Source organism: Bubalus kerabau, chromosome 21 (assembly GCF_029407905.1).
Source record: "Bubalus kerabau isolate K-KA32 ecotype Philippines breed swamp buffalo chromosome 21, PCC_UOA_SB_1v2, whole genome shotgun sequence".
Lineage (NCBI taxonomy): Eukaryota > Metazoa > Chordata > Mammalia > Artiodactyla > Bovidae > Bubalus > Bubalus kerabau.
This window is the reverse complement of record NC_073644.1, coordinates 51,450,461-51,472,251: the sequence shown is the minus strand read 5'-3', so window position 1 is coordinate 51,472,251 and position 21,791 is coordinate 51,450,461. Positions and strand designations below refer to the sequence as shown.

General features: G+C 51.3%; 1 protein-coding gene across 2 annotated transcripts in view; it reads right to left on the bottom strand.

Moving 5' to 3' along the window:
• The window catches only part of CTIF (cap binding complex dependent translation initiation factor), a 316,318-nt gene that overhangs the window by 187,845 nt on the left and 106,682 nt on the right, over nucleotides 1–21,791 (bottom strand). For both annotated transcript variants that reach the window (XM_055558868.1, XM_055558866.1), the window contains exons 4-6: nucleotides 15,577–15,650; nucleotides 14,405–14,509; nucleotides 5,440–5,515 (exon numbers count right to left, since the gene is read on the bottom strand). In XM_055558868.1, coding sequence (XP_055414843.1) covers nucleotides 5,440–5,515; nucleotides 14,405–14,509; nucleotides 15,577–15,650 — 255 coding nt within the window. The remainder of the gene's footprint in view (nucleotides 1–5,439; nucleotides 5,516–14,404; nucleotides 14,510–15,576; nucleotides 15,651–21,791) is intronic.

The window sequence follows — 21,791 nt, the reverse complement described above, 5'->3', positions numbered from 1 at the left end:
TGGACCATAAAGAAAGCTGAGCGCTGAAGAATTGATGCTTTTGAAGCGTGGTGTTGGAGAAGACTCTTGAGAGTCCCTTGGACTGCAAGGAGATCCAACCAGTCCATCCTAAAGGAAATCGGTCCTGAATATTCATTGGAAGGACTGATGCTGAAGCTGAAACTCCAACACTTTGGCCACCTGATGCAAAGAGCTGACTCATTGGAAAGACCCTGATGCTGGGAAAGATTGAAGGCAGGAGGAGAAGGAGACAACAGAGGATGAGATGGTTGGATGGCATCACTGACTCTATGGACATGAGTTTTGGTAAGCTCAGGGAGTTCGTGATGGACAGGGAGGTCTGGCATGCTGCAGGCCATGGGGTTGCAAAGAGTTGGACACAACTGAGCGACTGGACTGAACTGAACTGAACTGATTACACAGCAGTAGATAACTTGGCTTCCCTGGTGACTCAGATGGTAAAGAATCTGCCTGCAATGCAGGAGACCTGTGTTCAATCCCTGGATTGGGAAGATCCCCTGGAGAAGAGAATGACAACCCACTCCAGTATTATTGACTGAAGAATTCCATGAACAGAGGAGCCTGATGGTCTACAGTCCATGGGGTCACAAAGAGTCGGACACGACTGACTGACTAACACTTTTGCTTTCAAAAGATAACTAATACAGTGGATCTAGGGTAAGACCCAGAAAGCCGCTCAGAGACTTAACTGTTGGTGGTTTCCTGGGGGCAAAGCAGGTTCAGGGTGTGTGTGGTGTGGGTGACGTGTGTGATGTATGGTGTATGTGTGTGTGTGGTATGGGTGATGTGTGTGTGTGTGTGTGTGTGTGTGTGTGTGTGTGTGTGTGTGGTGTAGGTAAGTTACGAATATCAAAGCCCATCCACTGTGTGGATCCTGACTCGCAATGGAGAGGTGAAGACCTCCACCCCGGCACCTCTAAAAGCCTATGTCCCACAAGGGCCCTGGAGACCAAGAATGCTTGCTGACGGATTGTTCCTAAGAGAGGGTAAACCCTAGGATATGGAACCTGAGTGAGACCTTCGTCTGATGATTTTTAAAATCTGCTTAGTAGGGAGCCATTTCTTTAAATGAAACCATTCATAGAAGACAGGCAGAGCCATTCTGGGAGGGGCTGAGCGGGGGTCCCTTGAAGCCTGCTTCTTCAGCTGCCCCACTCCCCCGACCAGCAGAGCCCCTGAGACGGCTCTGGAAAACTCCAGAGATTTACAGTTTGCAAACCTCTGATCTAATCCAACTGTGTCATTTTACTGGTGAGTAAACCAAGGCCCACGTAGGAATGGTCACGCAGCACGTCTGTGGCGGATGCTTTGAAAGTGAGTCTCGTGACCTCTGATGCAATGTGTCCGCTCTTCATGGCAGGCCAACCAGGACAAATGCACATGCTGGGTGGGGGGACAGGAAATTGTTCCCTCTCCCACCTCCTAACAAAGGGGTGCCCACAGCCTGTCCACCGGCAGAGGGAGCCCCTCCCACGAGCCAGGCAGTGCTCTCAGCGCTTCCTGTAAATTCACGTGCTCAACTTCCTAGACAACCCCAGGAAGTCCACTCTCACTATCCTATTGTACACAGGAGCAAACAGGCAGAGCAGGCTAAGTAACTAGCCCGACTCCTTGGCTACTCAGTGGCATGGCCAGGATTCCATGAGGTCCAGACATCAAGCCCCTCACCTCTGTATCCGCTGCACCTCCCCTTCCCCAAGTAAGGGCCCAGCTCTCCTCTCCACTCTAGGAGGACTGCGAGGCCCTCCACTCTGCTCCTCAAGGAGCTGGCAAACAGTCCCCCAACAGGAGGTACGGTCACACCTGTAACTTCCAGGATGCCCCAGGCCTCTGGCTCAAAGGCCACTGAGCGGTCAACACCTCTCTCAGGGCAGGGGGTGCCCCTCACCTACACCAGTGCCTTGAAAATGTATTTTTTCTACCAATAACAGGCACTGTAGGCATTTAGGAACAGAGTGATAGGGCAGCGATTTCTGAGTATTTTACCTTTTGTCTTTGGCACCAGGGATTGCTTTACATTAACCATGAGAACTGAGTATGGATCTGCCAGAGTCCATTTCATTATTGCAGAGGGTATTTCATTAGCAGATACTCTGTGCCTCTGACCTACACACCATGTCCTAGGCCCTACTCATTAGTTCTCTTTCAAACACAGGAAAGTGACTCAGTCTTAGGCTGAGCAAAATCAGTACACAGAGCATCCCCACCCCATCCCCATCCTCCTCACTCGGACTCCCCGACTGCTAAGACCACACCACGCCTGCTGCTCCTTCTATCTGTGGATCCACATACTCATCATGACTCATATTTTTCTAAACCATTCAAGGACATATTGCAGACATGAGGTCACATACCCCTCAAATATCATAGTGAGTGTTTCTCAGAAACACTCATCCATCTAATGGTCATGCTGCTGCTAAGTCACTTCAGTCGTGTCCGACTCTGTGCAGCCCACCAGGCTCCCCCATCCCTGGGATTCTCCAGGCAAGAGTACTGGAGTGGGTTGCCATTTGCCCCTAAGTCAGGACACTTCTATCTAAGAAACAGTACTGTCACAGACCCCAATTCACATTCTTCCGTTGTCCAACAAGGTCTCTATTTCTTTTTGGTCCAGGATCTCAGAAAGGAACACATACTGCATTTTGGTGTCTGCCACTTCAATTCTCTCTACTGTTGAAGACCCCGCAGTCTTTCTCTGTCTTTCATATACAAGCAGTTTTAAAGGATGGCCCTTCTATTTGGTTCCTCGGGACCAGACGCAGGCTGTATTTTCTTGGCAGGAAAACCCCAGGAACGATGCTGGGCTTTCTCTGTGCAGCGCGGCAGGGGCACAAGGTGCCCACCCAGCCCACACTGATGATGCTAACTCTGATCGCCTGGCCAGGCTGGAGCCTGACAGGTTTCTCCACCGTAAAGTCACCACACTTTCCCTTATAATGCGGTGACCCTATGCGTGCCCCAGTCTGGTGCCCAGTGAGTTTCCAATCTACTAGGCAGGGAGGAGTCCAAACAGAGTCCCACAGTCTCAATAAGTTAAGGGGACAGACTTCAAAATTCAGGGAGTGCAAGGCCACCAGAATTTGGAAGGCAGAGAACCAGAGAGGATAAAACTGACCACAGAGCAAAATCCAGAAATTGTAGGCACTTGAGTCTTTAGCTAAGCACAAATTTCACAGGTGTGTGAGGAAACTTCCAGGGTTGGTGAAAAGCTACCCGCAGTGAATTAACGGAATAATCCCCTAAGATCAGACGTGGCTGGAAGAAGCCTGTATTCCCAGCCAACATGGTGGAAATGCCTCCTAGGACATAAGGCAGCAAGTGGCAACTTCAGAAGACTATTGGCTGAGCAGTAGAGCAAAATCTGCTTGAAAGGTTTCGCACCTAACGAAGCTTAGAAAGCAAGCCTTTAAAGGATCAAACTCTATTCTATCGAACTGTATTTTGGAATAAAGGTCAAAATATTTTAACAAATAATAATAATAATGTCCAATACCAAAAAATGTGAAATTCTTAGTACATTGCATCTAATATAAAATTACCAAGCATGTAAGGAAAAATATGCCCCTTACTCAAGAGAAAAATCAATGAACAGAAACAGACTGTCAAACATCATGGATGGCAGAATTAGTAGAGGATATTAAAACAGCTACAATCAAATATCCCATATGCCCAAGAAGACACAAGAAAGCATGAGCATGAAGAGACCAGAAATACAAGATAAATACAAAAAAATCCACACTGAACTTCTGAGATGACCCACATAATGTCTGAGATGAAACATACACAGGACAGGATTAACAGGAGATTAGACACTACAAGAAAAACTTAGTGTACTTGAAGACAGAGCAATAGAAACTCTCCAAAATGAAACAGAGAAAAAGACTAAAAAATACGTGGACGACTTCTCTGTTGGTCCAGTGGTTAAGAATCCATCTGCCAACGCAGGGGACATGGGTCCAATCCCTGGTCCAGGAAGATCCCACATGCTGGGGGGTAACTAAAAGCATGCACCCTAACTCTACTGAGCCCACGCTCTAGACCCCGTGTGCAGCAACTGCTGACCCTGGGCACCACAACTAGAGAGCGGCCACTACTTGCCACAACTAGAGAAAGCCTGTGCTTTCACAACAGTGAAGACCTAGCACAGCCATAAATAAACAAATTTTAAATAGTGTGACACATTTAAAAAAAAAAGCAGAGTTTTGGTGAGCCACAGGAAAATATGAAGACGCATACCATGCATATAATTGGAATTATAGCGGGTGGGTGGATTCCAGTGGAAGTGAGGAGAATAATGGTTGAAATGTTTCCAAATTTGATGAATGCTATGAACCTACAGATCCAAGAAGCTCAATAAAGTCCAAGTGATTTGAAAAGACCTCGATGCTGGGGAATGACTGAAGGCAGGAGGAGAAGGGGACAACAGAGGATGAGATGGTTGGATGGCATCACCGACTCAGTGCACATGAGTTTGAGTAAGCTCTGGGAGTTGGCGAGTTGGTGATGGACAGGGAAGCCTGGCATGCTGCAGTCCATGGGGTCACAAAGAGTCAAATACGACTGAGCGACTGAACTGAACTGAACTGATACAAACACAAGGGAAAACGAGCCCAAGTCACATCCTAGTCAGATTGCTGAGGCCTTGACTATACATTCTATCGTCTCCCGTTAGGAGGCCCATAATCACTCAACAACAAAGTGGGAAAGCATCAAAGGGAGAGGGAAGAGAAGAATGGATGCAGGTGACATACCAAGACTGACTCAGGAGAGAGCAGGCAAGGGCGGCGTGGTGTGTGCATGGCAGGCCACCACGGAGCCCAGTAACCCAGCTCCTCTTCTCTGCAAGACATCTTGCCTCTTTCCCAGAAGCAGCTACACTCCTACTGTGTCTGCTCAAAGCCCAGCACCAGAAGCCTCTAGGGACCTGGATTCACTGTCTCTGTGCCAAGTAAATCCTTTTGTTCCGGAGCCTGGCCCCATTCAGGAAAAGGAGTCCAATCAATGACAAAATCAGCAAGTGCAGCAGACACCTGGAGGCTGGAAGGACAAGTCCACTTTTCAGAGGCCTAAAAATAGCCCTGACCACATTGGGAACCAAAGCAGCCCTGCCAGTTCCACCAGAACACTGCAGTTTGCCTCACCTCAGACATTTCAGGTCAAGGGACAAAAACTTCCCAGTTTGCTGGGCTGCAGGGCACCGGCCATTTCATCCATCCTCCCCCAGCATCTGAGTGCAGGCTGCCACACACACATCACCATGGGACACTCTGTACCAAGGCGGGTACCCACCCTGGCCCACCTACCGTTGCAGTACATCCAGCTATACCCTGCGAGAGCCAGGGGCCAGCGGCCGTGTTCAGGCCCTGTCCAGGCTGAGGGTAGGGGGAGGGCTGTTGGAGACGCTGCCCCTGCACCTACCTGCCAGGCCGGGAGGACCTTCTCGATGTCATTCAGGTTGATTCCATCCCCATCTTCCAGCTTCCCTTTTCCACACCTGGGCCAGAAAAGACATAATGGCTTTGAAAGGACGGCTCACTCAAGCATCGTGTCCCAGCCCAGCAAGTAGGAAGAGCAGAGACAATCGGGAGAGACCTGGTCCTGCCCTTCTCAAGGCTGCAGAATCAGCCCTGTCCCACCTGGAGCAAACGGCACCCTCCTCCCTCAGGCCTGGGGACACAGACCTTCCTTGAGGACAAAGGACTGGATGCAGGCAAGAATGTGGGGCCTGGGGGTGGGGTGGGGGCACTAACATGACATCCCACCCCTAGGGAGGTGAAGGGTACAAGAGTTCCCCTCTATCTTTCCAGACAAAGATGCTGAACTCCTTGCCAATGAACACCCCAAAGTGTATGTGTATCCCAGATCCTGCAAAGCCCATCATCCTGCCCAGTTACACCAATGGGAAAGCAAGTGAACAGAGAGACCGAGCAACTTTCTTGAGGTCACACAGGCCCCCATTCGGCTTCCTCCCTCCTGGGCCTGCCTCTGGGCCAGTCCAGCAATCCCGTTTTGTCTGCAAGTCTGCTGTGGGTGGGCACACCTCCAGGCTAGAGGTGCTGGCCCGGATTCACTGGCAAATGTCCACGTCTTCCCCATATTTAAAGGTGTAGACTCTGGAACCGGACTTCAGGAGTTGGAGCCCCAGCAGCATTGCTTACTAACTGGGTGATGTTGCACCAGTCACTGTCTCTCTCTGTACCTAAGTTTTCTCATTAGTAAAATGGGGATAATTGCTAAATCCTGAAAGATGATGCTGTGAAAGTGCTGCACTCAATATGCCAGCAAATTTGGAAAACTCAGCAGTGGCCACAGGACTGGAAAAGGTCAGTTTTCATTCCAATCCCAAAAAAAGGCAATGTCAAAGAATGCTCAAACTACCGCACAATTGCACTCATCTCACATGCTAGTAAACTAATGCTCAAAATTCTCCAAGCCAGGCTTCAGCAATACGTGAACTGTGAATTTCCAGATGTTCAAGCTGGTTTTAGAAAAGGCAGAGGAACCAGAGATCAAATTGCCAACATCCGCTGGATCATCGAAAAAGCAAGAGAGTTCCAGAAAAACATCTATTTCTGCTTTATTGACTATGCCAAAGCCTTTGACTGTGTGGGTCACAATAAACTGTGGAAAATTCTGAAAGAGATGGGAATACCAGACCACCTGACCTGCCTCTTGAGAAATCTGTATGCAAGTCAGGAAGCAACAGTTAGAACTGGGCATGGAACAACAGGTTGGTTCCAAATAGGAAAAGGAGTACATCAAGGCTGTATATTGTCACTCTGTTTATTTAACTTATATGCAGAGTACATCATGAGAAATGCTGGGCTGGAAGAAGCACAAGCTGGAATCAAGACTGCTGGGAGAAATATCAATAACCTCATATATGCAGATGACACCACCCTTATGGCAGAAAGTGAAGAGGAACTAAAAAGCCTCTTGATAAAAGTGAAAGAGGAGAGTGACAAAGTTGGCTTAAAGCTCAACATTCAGAAAACTAAGATCATGGCATCCGGTCCCATCACTTCATGGCAAATAGATGGAGAAACAGTGGAAACAGTGTCAGACTTTATTTTTTTGGGCTCCAAAATCACTGCAGATGGTGAATGCAGCCATGAAATTAAAAGACGCTTACTCCTTGGAGGGAAAGTTATGACCAACCTAGATAGCATATTCAAAAGTAGAGACATTACTTTGCCAACAAAGGTCCATCTAGTCAAGGCTATGGTTTTTCCAATAGTCATGTATAGATGTGAGAGTTGGACTGTGAAGAAAGCTGAGCGCCGAAGAATTGATGCTTTTGGAACTAAATAGACATTTCTCCCAAGAAGACATACAGATGGCTAACAAACACATGAAAAGATGCTCAACATCACTCATTATCAGAGAAATGCAAATCAAAACCACTATGAGGTACCATTTCACACCAGTCAGAATGGCTGCGATCCAAAAGTCTACAAGCAATAAATGCTGGAGAGGGTGTGGAGAAAAGGGAACCCTCATACACTGTTGGTGGGAATGCAAACTAGTACAGCCACTATGGAGAACAGTGTGGAGATTCCTTAAAAAACTGGAAATAGATCTGCCTTATGATCCAGCAATCCCACTGCTGGGCATACACACTGAGGAAACCAGAAGGGAAAGAGACACGTGTACCCCAATGTTCATCGCAGCACTGTTTATAATAGCCAGGACATGGAAGCAACCTAGATGCCCATCAGCAGATGAATGGATAAGAAAGCTGTGGTACATACACACAATGTAGTATTACTCAGCCATTAAAAAAGAATGCATTTGAATCAGTTCTAATGAGGTGGATGAAACTGGAGCCTATTATACAGAGTGAAGTAAGCCAGAAAGAAAAACACCAATACAGTATACTAACGCATATATATGGAATTTAGAAAGATGGTAACAATAACCCTGTGTACGAGACAGCAAAAGAGACACTGATGTATAGAACAGTCTTATGGACTCTGTGAGAGAGGGAGAGGGTGGGAAGATTTGGGAGAATGGCATTGAAGCATGTAAAATATCATGTATGAAATGAGTTGCCAGTCCAGGTTCGATGCACGATACTGGATGCTTGGGGCTGGTGCACTGGGACGACCCAGAGGGATGGTATGGGGAGGGAGGAGGGAGGAGGGTTCAGGATGGGGAACACATGTATACCTGTGGCGGATTCATTTTGATATTTGGCAAAACTAATACAATTATGTAAAGTTTAAAAATAAAATAAAATTTAAAATAAAATAAAATAAAATAAAGTCAGTTGATTAGGAAAAAAAAAAAGAATTGATGCTTTTGAACTGTGGTGTTGGAGAAGACTCTTGAGAGTCCCTTGGACCGCAAGAAGATCCAACCAGTCCATTCTGAAGGAGATCAGTCCTGGGATTTCTTTGGAAGGAATGATACTAAAGCTGAAACTCCAGTACCCACCTCAGGCGAAGAGTTGACTCCTTGGAAAAAACTCTGATGCTGGGAGGGATTGGGGGCAGGAGGAGAAGGGGATGACAGAGGATGAGATGGCTGGATGGCATCACTGACTCAATGGACGTGAGTCTGAGTGAACTCCGGGAGTTGGTGATGGACAGGGAGGCCTGGTGTGCTGCGATTCATGGGGTTGCAAAGAGTCAGACACGACTGAGTGACTGAACTGAACTGAACATCATATGGCAGTTGGAGGATCAAATTAGTCAATATTCTGAAGTGCTTAGAACTGTGCCCAGCATATAGTAAACACTATTATAAATGAACGTGTACAGAATATATTGTAACAGTAAATACAGGCAATAATTAAGTAAAATTATAATAAAATAACAAGGTAAAAATATTAGTGCTACTAGGAATACTGCTACCACTATTCCTGTCATTGTTATTATCGTTACCGGGGCTGAGCAGCAGCACAGATTCTAGAGCCAACACAGCCTCATGCAAGTTTCTCAATTTTTCTGCAAGTTTATCATCCTTTGAAGTGAAAATAATAATAGTCCTTACCTCCTGAAACTGTGCCGAGTTTAGATGATGGGCGGCAAGCAGTTAGAATGGGACTGGTGTGTGCTCAGAGCCTGGTGAGTATTAGTTAGTACTTCTGCAGTGATTTTTTCACTAAGTCGTGTCTGACTCTTTGCAACCTGGTAGACTGTAGCCCACCAAGCTCCTCTGTCCATGGGATTTCCCAGGTAAGGATACTGGAGTGGGTTGCCATTTCCTTCCCCAGGAGATCTTCCCCACCCAGGGATCGAACCCAAACCTTCTGTATTGGCAGGCAGGTTCTTTACTACCACTGAGCCACCAGAGAAACGTATTATTATTAGCCCAGGTGTGGCAAGAGCTGCCCAATGGGCTGGTGGCAGCATTTTCCAGCTGCAGTTAATGCAACTCTCAAATTTCAGACTAATTAGTTTATTTCATCAAATATTTTCACAGTATCTCTTGTGTTTGGGGATCTGCCAACCTTTCTTGGGGTCGTGGAAAATAAATCCCACGTGGTTCCTGCCCTCAGACGGCTCACAGGTCCAAGGAGTCCCCAACTCGGACTAAGAGGGCGCTGAGCCTGAGCACCAGCAGGGGGCAGCACGAGATACGTGTTATCAAGTCCTACGGACTGAGGAGCCCTGGATCCCCAAGGCAGAGAAACCGGGGTGGCGGGGGGCGGGGGGGGGGAGCGGCTGCAAAACCCAGCAGGGCTTGGGGGAGGTCAGGGGGACGGGGCGGGGGATATGGTCAACGCCCCCATCAACACACACTTCTGTCCTTGGGGGCTCTGTCTTGGGCTGGGCCCTCGGGGTCACAGGCCGGCAGGAAGAGCAGGGTGGGCGCGGCGGAGCTCAGAGGAGCAGCACCCAGAGCGGCCGGGGGCGGAGGGAGAGGAGCTGGGAGGGGAGCTGGTCCAGCAGAGCATCTGGGAGAACGTCCCAGGCTGAAGCCTGGAGCGAAACACCGCGCGCAGCCAGCAAGGACTTGCGGGTTCTCGCGGGAGGTGGGTGGGGGGCAAGGGTGGGGCCCAGGGGCAAGAGGAATTGCAGGGCCCGCTCTGGAAGCACAGCGCGGGTTCCTGCCGGTTCAGCTGGGGTGGGAGACGGGTGTAAGGGGACTTTCTTGCCCCTTCCGGCCCTACCCTGGTGGTGACGGTGCAGGACTGCAGAGCGGGAGAGAGGTCTGGAAACATGCCTCTCAGCTAACAAATCTGCCTGGTAGAAACAGGCTGACCCGCAAAGTCACCGATTGCTCACAGTCACCTGTGTTCCCTGTGAGTCCTGGCAGCGCGGAAGGACGGAACCGGACACTCTGGCCGGCAGGAATGGCTGACCCCCCACCCCCAGGTCAGGTGCGCAGGGACCGCACCTCTGACTCCAGTCCCCCTCAGACACTTGCCTAGCTTGCCTGGCCTTTTAATTCTCACCTCAGCAGCCTCTAGGGTCCGATGGGCAGGGAGGGCTGCTGTCTCTCTAGGTCTGGGGCTCAGAACTCCCTGGAGGGCCAGGCAGGTTGGAGGAGGTCTTAAGGTGGCTACAGACTAGCTGAGTCACTGCTGCCAACAGGGTTTCCAAGGCAACAGCCTTCTCTGATTTCTGTCCCTCCATGGAAACGCGGGCTGCGGGAAGCCTTGGCAACCGGGTGGTACCCTACTTCCAAGGGCTGCTGCAGAGGCTGGGCATGTCAAGTGCATCCCCAGTACTGCCAGACCCTAAGGGGCAACACGGCTCCTGGCTCAGCCACAAGGTGGCCACAGGGCGCTGCACCCAAACTCTCCAGCAACCCAAGAGAGATGGGATTTGGCCAGAAAGCCAGTGGTAAAGAATCCGCCTGCCAATGCAGGAGAACCAAGAGACGCAGGTTCGCTCCCTGGGTGGGGAAGATCCCCTTGAGGAGGAAATGGCAACTCACTCCAGTATTCTTGCCTGGGAAGTCCCATGGATAGAGGAGCCTCGTGGGCTACAGTACATGGGGCCAAAGAGAGTCGGACATGACAGAGCACGCATGCACACCCACCCACATACTCCCCAGGTGTCACACACACACTAGGTATCACACACACACACACACCAGGTGTCTGGTGAAGGGTGGGGAGATTGTCAGCAAGTCTGGGCCGCTCCTCCCAGTGAGTAAGCCTGGTGATGAGTGGGTGTGGCCGGTTCTTCCAGATCCAGAAGGGACAAGGGCCCTCAGCAATAGGGGAACCTTTCTCTCCCTGGACAGTCATTTGTTACTGCTGCCAAACTGTATTTTGTTAGGATGTTAATTTGCATGAACTGGTGCAGACACCTTGGGAAAACCTGACTTCACCACTCGATCCCCACTAGACAGACTCAGTCCATGAGGTAGTGTCATCACTTCTGTCCTCTGGGCCTCAGTTTCCCCAGTGGCTTCACCATCCATGTGCTCCCAGGGGAAAGAGGAGAGATGGGCGCGTCCAGGGAAACGCCACCTCTCTCGGAAGCCTTCCCCAGACTGTGCATCAACCCCCCTCCACCGCTGGCTTCTCGGCCCCGCTCTGCATTTACTTTAACTCGCACCTGTGTACTCTGAGTGTGTACGCACAGTCTCAATTATGAATGGGCTCATGTCTCCTTTTAACAGTAGAGTGGATAACAATACTTCTGGGAAGGGACTGTATTGTATACTCTGTGTGTTCCTCACCATCTGGGGACCCAGCTGGCCTTGTGACCAGGCTTCAGAGGTGCAAACTGCTCCTTCCTTTCCCAAGGCACACTGCAAGCTCCAACCAGCCCCCACTTCAGGGCAGGCAGGAGCATCACTTCTGCAGAAAACCAGCTCCTGAACTTGACCTGAGCAAAGGTCAGTTCAGTTCAGTTCAGTCGCTCAGTCGTGTCTGACTCTTTGTAACCCCACGAGCTGCAGCACCCCAGGCCTCCCTGTCCATCACCAACTCCCAGAGCCTATCCAAACTTATGTCCATCAAGTCTGTGATGCCATCCAACCATCTCATCCTGTCATCCCCTTCTCCTGCCCTCAATCTTTCCCAGCATCAGGGACTTTTCCAATGAGTCAGCTCTTTGCATCATGTGGCTAAAGTATTGGAGTTTCAGCTTCAACATCAGTCCTTCCAATGAACACCCAGGACTATTCTCCTTTAGGATGGACTGGTTGGATCTCCTTGCAGTCCAAGGGACTCTCAAGAGTCTTCTCCAACACCACAGTTCAAAAGCATCAATTCTTTGGCGTTCAACTTTCTTTATAGTCCAACTCTCACATCCATACATGACTACTGGAAAAACCATAGCCTTGACTAGATGGACCTTTGTTGGCAAAGTAATGTCTCTGCTTTTTAAAATGCTGTCTAGCTTGGTCATAATTTTCTTTCCAAGGAGTAAGCGTCTTTTGATTTCATGGCTGCAATCACCATCTGCAGTGATTTTGGAGCCCCCCAAAATAAAGTCTGACCTGTTTCCACTGTTTCCCCATCTATTTGCCGTGAAGTGATGGGACTGGATGCCATGATCTTAGTTTTCTGAATGTTGAGCTTTAAGCCAACTTAAGCTGAGCAAAGGTTAGCTTTCCTAAACTCAGAAGCCTGGAGGGCCCAGCCCTGTGCAGTCCAGTAGCTCAGGAGGAAACTGGCCCCAATGCTGCCAAGGGGGAGGACGCAGGGGACGGTGAGCGGGTGAGCGGATGGACGGGAGTGAGTGAGGCAGGGTCAAGGAAGCCCCGAGATTGGGTCTCTGCTTGGCACTACCTCCTCCTAACAGGATGCCTCCGTGTTCAAGGGCATCTCCTCTCTCCATCCCCAAAAACCATCCCAAAAGTTCATATAGAACCCACACAAGCAGGGGCAGGACAGGCGAGAAGACGGGGTCCCCTGGGAAAGTCTGATATGAATGTCTGGGCCTCTGCCCCCCAAAATATGCACATGCATGTCATTTTACATAAAAATTCAAGGGGATCAAGCCAATTCAAGGATACTCTGGTATCCTTGAGCCTGAACATGGGATGGTATCAGAAGGACTTAAATCACGGTTCTGTTCCTGGGCAGGTTACTGTGTGTCTCTGAGCTGCGTTTCATCTCTGAAATAAGGATGCGAGTGTCTCCCTCCCAGGTTTTGTCACTGAGACTGCAGGGAGACCACTGCCAAGAGTGGGGTGACCACTGGGGGTGGGTGGGGTGGGCAGAGTTAGCGGCGGGACAGGTGAGATGCAGGAATATAGCCCAGAATGTCAGTTATATTTAGATCTGAAGTGACAGGGAGACAAGAGTGGATGGGTAAGGACTGGAAGGAAAAAATAAAAAGCCATGAGTAGACTTAAAAAGAAAATGGAAAAGAGCAAGTGTTGGTGAGGACGTGGAGAAATCGGATCCCCTGTGTGTTGCTGCTGGCAATGTGAAATATTCAGCTGCTGTGGAAAACAGTTTAGCTGTTCCTCAGAAAGTTCAAACATAGGATTACCATCTAGTTTGGAAACAAGAGAGGTGGTGGTTACACAGTATTATCAATGTACTAAATGGCACTGAGTTGAATGCCTTCAAAGGGTTAATATTATGTTATGTGAATTTTAAGTCAGCATCACTGACTCAATGGACATGAGTTCGAGCAAGCTATGAGAGATGGTGAAGGAGAGGGAAGCCTGGCGTGCTACAGTCCATGGGGTTGCAAAGAGTTGGACACGACTGAGTAATGGAACAACAACAAAAACTATTTTAAAAATAAGGAAGAAAAGCAACCATCTGTCTCACACACCCCCACCCCCGCCCCAGGTCTGTCTGGAGTCACTTTCCTGTCCAGAGTCAGCCCAGGCCCTGACACCATCTTTTTTTTTTTGGCCGAAACATACAGCATGCAGGATCTTAAGTCCTGGACCAGGGATCTAACTCGTTTCACCTGCAAAGGAAGCACAGAGTCCTAACCACTGGACTGCCCGGGAAGTCCCTGAAACCATCCTTCAAAGCGGAAGTGAACACTGATGCATGAACTAAGAAGGGGACAACCGAGTAGAAGCAACAGGGACCACAGTGGTTCTTAGAGCAGGGGCCCCTGGGGGAGCAGCAGCAGCATTTCCTGAGGGCTCCTTAGACATGGAAACCCTCTGGGCCCCACACCCCAGACCTCCCGAACCTGAGACCCTGGGGGTGGACCCATCGATCTCCGCTTCCATCAGCGGGTCTCAGCCGCTGCGCTGGACCACGGCCAAGCAGGGTCACTGTGAGAGGTCAGGAAGGGGAGCAGGCAGTATGGCTCATGAGGGCTGGGCAGTGAAGGGTGCGGGGGTTCCAGGGAGAGGCCAGTGAATGCGCAGGTCTGAGCCAGTGAGGCTCTCTGGGCATCAGCCTGCCAGGGAAAGGCCCCCCACCGCCCCAGCTCCCAGAGGGACACAGCTGTCCCCCGCCTCACTGGCCGCTCTGTGACAGCCCCTGGCTGCCGCTTACCCTTCTCGGTCGATGTGTGGCAGGGGCTGCTTGGGCGTGTGTCGAAGCTTCCGGTGAAACTGGGTGAAGTCCAGCTTTTCAGGCTGCAGGTCCCAGGTGGCACCACTAGAGGGCGAGAAAGGGGACGAGTCCTGTTAGTGATGGAGATGAGACGCCCCAGGGGACACCCTGGGGGAGGCGCCAGGCGGGGAAGCAGCTCAGAAAGGGGTGGGCAGGAAGGGGAGGCGCCCACCAGCCAAGGGCAGGGCCAGGCGGGGACCCCTCACTCGGAACGAAGCCTGGCACGTCAGCCCTGTGCTCACGGATCATGGGGCAGGGGCCTGCCTACGAAGCCTTCCCCTTCTTTAACCCTGCTCTGAGATAATGGATGACTATAAAACACACAAGTGTGGGCCTGACCCCCGCTCTCAGCGGTCCCCCTAAAACACCGGAAGGTCTGAGGTTGAGTCTGTCAGTGGGGAAGCAGGGGGCCAAGTCGCCCGAGTGCCGGTCTTGGGGGGAGACCGATGGCGTTTCCATGCTGAGCAAGTCAGAGCCAGGTGCTCCTGGAGCACACTGAGTTGACCAGCTCCGGGGCCGGGGGCACAGCTGAGCTAAAGGGCCATCCGTGGCCTGAGCTGTCACTCCCAAAAGGGACGGACACCATGACAGGTGCTCATCAGCAAACCCTTCAGGGGCACTGAGCCCACGTCCTCAGGAAGTCTGGCCAACGCCTGCCCCTGCAGTGTGGCCCATCAGAGACCTCCGAGAGCTGGAAGCACTGACAGTCCTTCCTTCTCTCCGGGCCTCTCCCTGGGGCAGCCCCGCTCCACCCCAGCTTGTCTAACGTGCACCGGGCACCGCTCTCCTCTGTCCTCCACCTCCCCAGCACCCCCACCCCCTCTCCCTGGGGTCGGACTGGTGGCATCTGTCTCTCCCTTTCACACTCTTCTCTGCATCTTCTCTTCTCGTCTCCTCCTCTCCTTCCCTTGGACCCCACCCCAGCTGTCTCCTTCCTTCTCTCTCTCACCTCCTTCCTCCAGCTTCATCCTCTCTACTTCACCCGGCTCCACTTCTAGGGCAATGAACTCTCAACATGAACTTGGCCCCCAAAGGGTCCCTCAGGGAATAAGGACCAGGAAGCCGGGGTCCCAGCTGGAGCCACACACACAACAAGAGGAAGGGGGGCTCACCTGAAGGAATCGAAGGTGTTGGCAGCCCAGATATCTGTGCCCAGCATGTCCAGAGAGGTGTCTTTGCTGCCATTCTGGAAGACATGGAGGATGAAAGGGGGGTGTTATTTGCCTGGCCAGGACACGGAACAAGTGGGCAGAAGGCCCAATCCCAGAGAGGATGGCAGAGCCCTGTCCCCTTGAGCAGCCTGGACATTGGAGGGGGCCGCTGAAGGGTCCCGGCGGGTATACGCAGCGTGTATGAGTCAGGGGGACCCTGGCCTCCCCCAGGCACAGGCCCTCATTTCGACAATGTTTGGCAGAGCTGTTTGGTCAGGTTCAGGGCACCCCGGGGCTCTGCCGCACCAGCCCATGGCTCTCTCCTCAGAGCCTCTGCACTGGTGAGCTGCCTCCAGCACTGCCAGTCTGATGGTGGGGCGTCTCCCCAGGCAGGGACTCTGTGGAGCCCGGCACGCAGGAAGGTCTGTTGAGAGGCTGACTTCCTTTGGAATTAAGCCCCACACCCCGAAATCAGGTGGCATCAAGAAGCCCCCAAGGTGGTGGTGGTTTAGTTGCTCCAGTTGTGTCCGATTCTTGCGACCCCAGGGACTGTAGCCCACCAGGCTCCTCTGTCCATGGGATTCTCCAAGCAAGAATACTAGAGTGGGTTGCCATTTTCTTCTCCGGAGGATCTTCTTGACCAAGGGATCAAACCTGCATCTCCTTGATCATAAGTGGATTCTTCACTGCTGAGCCACTAGGGAAGCCCAAGAAGCCCCTATGGACCAACAATTCCAGCAAAGGAACTTTTCTAACACTCTGGTCTTTATCCTCTGATGTTCCCTATGTGATTCATCCCACAGACATGACCCGGCTTCTGCGATCTGCCCCTTGGCTGATGGTCTCTGCCACAAGTTTGCCAGTTCCCTGTCTTCACTCCAGATGCCACCGTCCCTCTTTGAAACTGAGCAGGACCCTATGGGGCCTTCCCAGAACAGACCCAACCCCCTCCTATGTCCCTCCCCCTGACTCTTTTCTGTAGAAAGACTTTAGCCTCCTAGGCCTTTCCCAAGTTCCAAAGAGTAAATTTAATCAGAGAAATGAGAAAATGCACAAGCAAGACAAAATAATAATAGTTTAGCCATTAAAAAAAATGCTAGGACCTTTAGTTCTTCCTCAAGGTCTATAGATAATATTCTGAATCATGTCCTTTGAGCTGCTCTGCAGACACTTAACTCCCACCAGGTGGAAGATGTTAACTGCATGTTGACCACAAGCACGTAGATTCCAGATGGGCTGGAACCAGAAGGCTGGTGATGCTGACGCCCAATTACCTCACCACCAACCAATCAGAAGAATGTCTTTGAGCTGATCCCACACCCCTCAACCCCCCTCCCTCACCCTGTCTTTAAAATCCTTTCCCTGAAGGCCTATGGGGATGTTGGGACTTTTAAGCACTTGCTCTCCTGGACTCCTTGCTTGGCAACTGTAATAAACGCTGCATTCTGCTTCATCACTTTGCTTCCCTGATATCAGTTGGTAAAGAATCCACCTGCAATGCAGGAGACCTGGGTTTGATCCCCTGGAGAAGGGAAAGGCTACCCACCCAGTATTCTGGCCTGGAGAATTCCATGGACTGCATAGCTATATAGTCCATGGGGTAGCAAAGAGTTGGACACGACTGAGCAACTTTCAGCCTCATCTTCACTTGGCTTCACCACAACCCAGAGTCAGTACATTGGCTTTAGTGCACGTAGGCAAGCAGACCCAAGTTTGGCTCGGTAACATCATGACCCCCACAGTCCATTTTCCATCACCACACTCTTTAAAAACAATACTTCCACCTCTCCTGAAGCTGACCGTGTGCATGCCTTATAACCCAGGACTCCACTCCCAGGTACAAACACAGCCGAAATGTGCACAGATGTTCAGAAGTCATTTACAGCACAGAATACAGCAGTGCCTCATTCGTAACAGCTACCGACCGGAGGCCACCGGAACGCCTAGCAACAGGGGAAACAGATCGGCCGCGGTGTGTTCACGTCCTGGAATATGACGCAGCAGTGCGGATAAACAGACTAAAACAATACGCAACAGAAAGAAAGCCCACAAACGCAGAGCGGAATAAAGGAACCTAGACACAAGAGCACCAGCTCGCTGACTCAATTTTATATAAAGTTCAAGAACAGGCACACTAATGTATGGAGACAGAATTTGGACAGTAACTGGAAAAGGGCCTCAGGGCGCCCTGGGGGCTGGTAACATCTGTTCTTAATCTAGCTGCTGCTTTCCCGAGTGTCATTAGTGAAAATCCACGGGACTGGATGCTCCTTCTCTGGGTGCTATGACATTCTGGTTGGATTCCTGGTAGAATCCCCAGCTTTATTTTTATGATGATCTATCCCAAGACTTGTCACTTTCAGATCCACAAGCTCATACACCAGGAAATCTTCCTTTGAGATCTTTCCCCGGGCTTGGGCCTGGGCAGGCGCTGAAAACACAAAGGTGTTTCCCAGGCCTTGCCGGCGAAGAACGGCAGGGGATGACACACACATGGTAAATAATCACTGATTCAAGCTGCCACAGTGGGGCCAAGGCACGGGCAACTTTCCCGAGGAACAGAGAGGGGCTCCCTGAGTAAGGATTCGGGGGGTCAGGTGAGCAGAGGGAAAAGGAGGGGCGCAGTCACCCTGGAAAAGGCGGCCAGGGGGTGGAAAGGGGCCCTGGCAGGACACGGTGAGGTGTTCCGGGTGACCTGAAGGCCTTCTGGGTTTGCACAGGGAGCCCAGCAGTGTGTCAAGGGGCCCCCAGGCAGGCGAGTCAGCGGCCCCCCACATCACCCCCCCTCAGTCCTGGTCAGGGCCTACGAGGTGCCTCCCAAGTGCTCCTCAGTGATTGCTGTGGGTTGCATCATGTCCCTGCCCCACCCCGCCACCACCGTTATTCATACCCTTCAAGAGACTTTCACCGTCTTCCTCACACACGCGTTCTCCTCTCGCCACAATGACCCCTGTGACCTCAGTGAAGTTACGTCACCATTTTGGACTTCAGATTCCTCGTACTCGAATAAAAAGATACTTGAGCGTGAAGAGCCAGAGGCTGTGGGTGGCTCCTCGCGGGCACCTGTGCTGAGATCACCCCTCTCCCACCAGTGGCAGATGTCACGAATCAACTGTGGCCTGATTTACATCCTCTAATTAGGTGGCCCCTTGTGCTCCAGGATCAGTCCCTCCTGTCCTTCTGTGGGCTGCCTTGTCACCCTACCCACCCCAACTCCTGGTGCCCTGCTCGCTTCAAATGCAGCTTTGACATTGCAGGCGGCTGGAGCGACTCACCTCTATTAATATTAATCAACCCCCACACGAGGACAACCTCCATCCTCCTGAGATGTCAACTGGCTTGCTCACGACACCCTTCCCAGGCCTCAGAGATAATTATCAGTAAGTGTAGCATTTCCAAATGACTTCTAAAGCAAAGGTCAAAAAAAAAAAAAAAAATCAAATAAACCCAACCCTGCTTCCAAAGCACACGTCTGAGACGATATCCAGAGTGACGCTCACGCCTTCCTCCAGGATGGTCTTACAAATTCGGCTTACTTGGAGTGGACCACTGTTCTGTCATCACTCGCTTACACCCAGAGAATGTTAGATCTCCCCAAGTAAGATTTTTTTCCAAAACATTTTTATTGTGGCCCAATGCACATAATGTAAAATCTACCACCTTAACCACTTTAAGTGTACAGTTCAGTGGTACTAAATATATTTATAACATCATGCAACCATCAGCACCACTCATGCCCATAACTCCTTTCATCTTGAAAAACTGGAAGTCTATCCATTGAACAATAACTCCCCATTTTCCCCTCCCCTGGGGAAAGGGACCCTGGCAGGCACTCTATTTTCTGTCTGTGATTTTGATGACTCTAAATATCTCACACAAGTGTAACATACACTATTTCTCTTTTTTGTGATTGGCTTACTTCACTTGACGTCATGTCCTCATGGTTCATCCATGACCCCAACTACATTTCAAGCTCCTGGACTGCACCTGCCTTCTGTTCTTGTTCCCCCACAGTGGCCAAGCTGGGCACTGCGTAGGTCCACCTCCGATGCCTGCCAACTGGTGGAAGAGACTCCAGCCTGAGAGGCAGAGGCCCTGCTGTCTCTGTGCCTGAAAGACTGATTCATAGGTTAGGATGTCAAGATGGAGTGACCGTCCTGAGATCTGAGGCCCTGAAAGAAGGAGAAACATAGGATAGAGAGAGAACAACCGTGAAAAAGCGAGGGGAAGCCACAGCTACACCCGGGACTGCACGCATCTCACGGGGAGGAGAACCCTCCAGTCAGTTCAGTTCAGTTGCTCAGTCGTATCCGACTCTTTGCAATCCCATGGACTACAGCACGTCAGGCTTTTCTGTCCGTCACCAACTCCTGGAGCTTACTCAAACTCATGTCCATCGAGTCAATGATGCCATCCAGCCATCTCATCCTCTGTCGTCCCCTTCTCCTCCCGCCTTCAATCTTTCACCACCATCAGGGTCTTTTCCAATGAGTCAGTTCTTCACATCAGGTATTCAAAGTATTGGAGCTTCAACTTCAGCATCAGTTCTTCCAATGAATATTCAGGACTGATTTCCTTTAGGATTGACTGGTTGGATCTCCTTGCAGTCCCACGGACTCTCAAGAGTCTTCTCCAGCACCACAGTCCAAATGCACACAAAGCTCCCTCCTGGGCTGGAGGCTGGAGGTGGTGGCTATGAGACCAGCACCCCTCCTAGCAGAAAGGGGAGGCTCTCCACCACCTGCCCTGTGCAGGGAGCACCAACTGAGCGAGGGGCCTGGGCATCGCAAGCTCAGGCCCCAGCCTCTTCTGAAGCAGTGTCCCTGGCAGAGGACCTACCAGGCTCTGGATTCTGGGAGTCCACGACAAGGCCCCACTGGCTGACGGTGGGAAAGAGTGGCAGGGCGGCAGCTGCAGGAGCGACGCCCTGGGCCCCTGAGCAGGCGATTCTCCGTAAAGCGAGGCCCCACCCTTTCACGCGCTGCAGTACCGTCTCCATTCGGAGGACAGAAGCCTCTATTTTTTTCAGTACTTCATAGTTTATAGACTCTCTCCACACATTTTCCTCATGTGTGTGAGTGAGTGAAAGTTGCTCAGTCGTGTCTGACTGCTTGTGACCCCATGGATTGCAGCCCACCAGGCTCCTCTGTCCATGGAATTCTCCAGGCTGGAATATTAGAGTGGGGAGCCGATCCCTTCTCCAGGGGATCTTCCTGACGCAGGGATGGAACCCAGGTCTCCCGCATTGCAGGCGGATTAACTACCAACTGAGCCACCATGGAGTCCTCATAATTCCCACCCATCCTCACAGCAACCCAGAGAACTTATTCCTGAGCTGACGGAGATAACCTGAGCCCTATTTTAAATGCCGAAAACTCCAAGACCACTGCAGTCCCCTGCAAACACCCTGCTACTCGACCGTCCCCCCATCACCCTTCCATCAGCTCAAACTCTGGTTCAGCAAGCAGCATCCCGCACCCAGCGGAAGCCTCCATCTCACCCCTCCACTTCCACTCCTCACTCGGGTCTACCTCCTGCCTCCATTCCCTCCCCCACAGCATGACTGATTCTCCGAGCTGAGAAACAGAAGTGGCAAGCCCCTTTTAGACCAGGTCTAAAAGTGACGAGCCCCTTTTAGACCAGGGGCCTGGAGCCCTGGCGTCCCGTGGTCCTGGGGAAACAAAACGCGCACAGCATCCCTGGAGGCGGCAACGGCGCTGGGCAAGAATCAGGACTCTTGGGGCCACTAAACAGGATGTGCTGAGAGCAGTGGGCAAGCCTGTGGCCTCTCTTGCTGAATACAATAGCAGGGTGACCCTACTAAGGCCAGCGTCATAACAGGGCAGAGGGCCGTGTCTGGAGAAGCCCACAGCGCAAATCCTGGTGACAGGGATGACTTGTCGCTGCTCCCTTTGGCACAATGACCGCAGCACGTAACAAGAACCCGGGCGTCTGAGAGTTCTGGGCGATGGGACATGACAGGCATAATCACTGCATGAGACCTTTTACCACACGGGGCTGGAGAAAGGGCCTGGCTCTTTGAAGCAAAGTCTGTGTCCTTTAAGTCTCAGCCCAGAAAGAGAAGAGCCTCAGCCAGCAGAGACTCCGTTCTGGGTCCCTTGAAGCTGAGGTGGTGACCCAGCTGGTGCCCAGAGGGGCCAGGACTCACTGGTGGG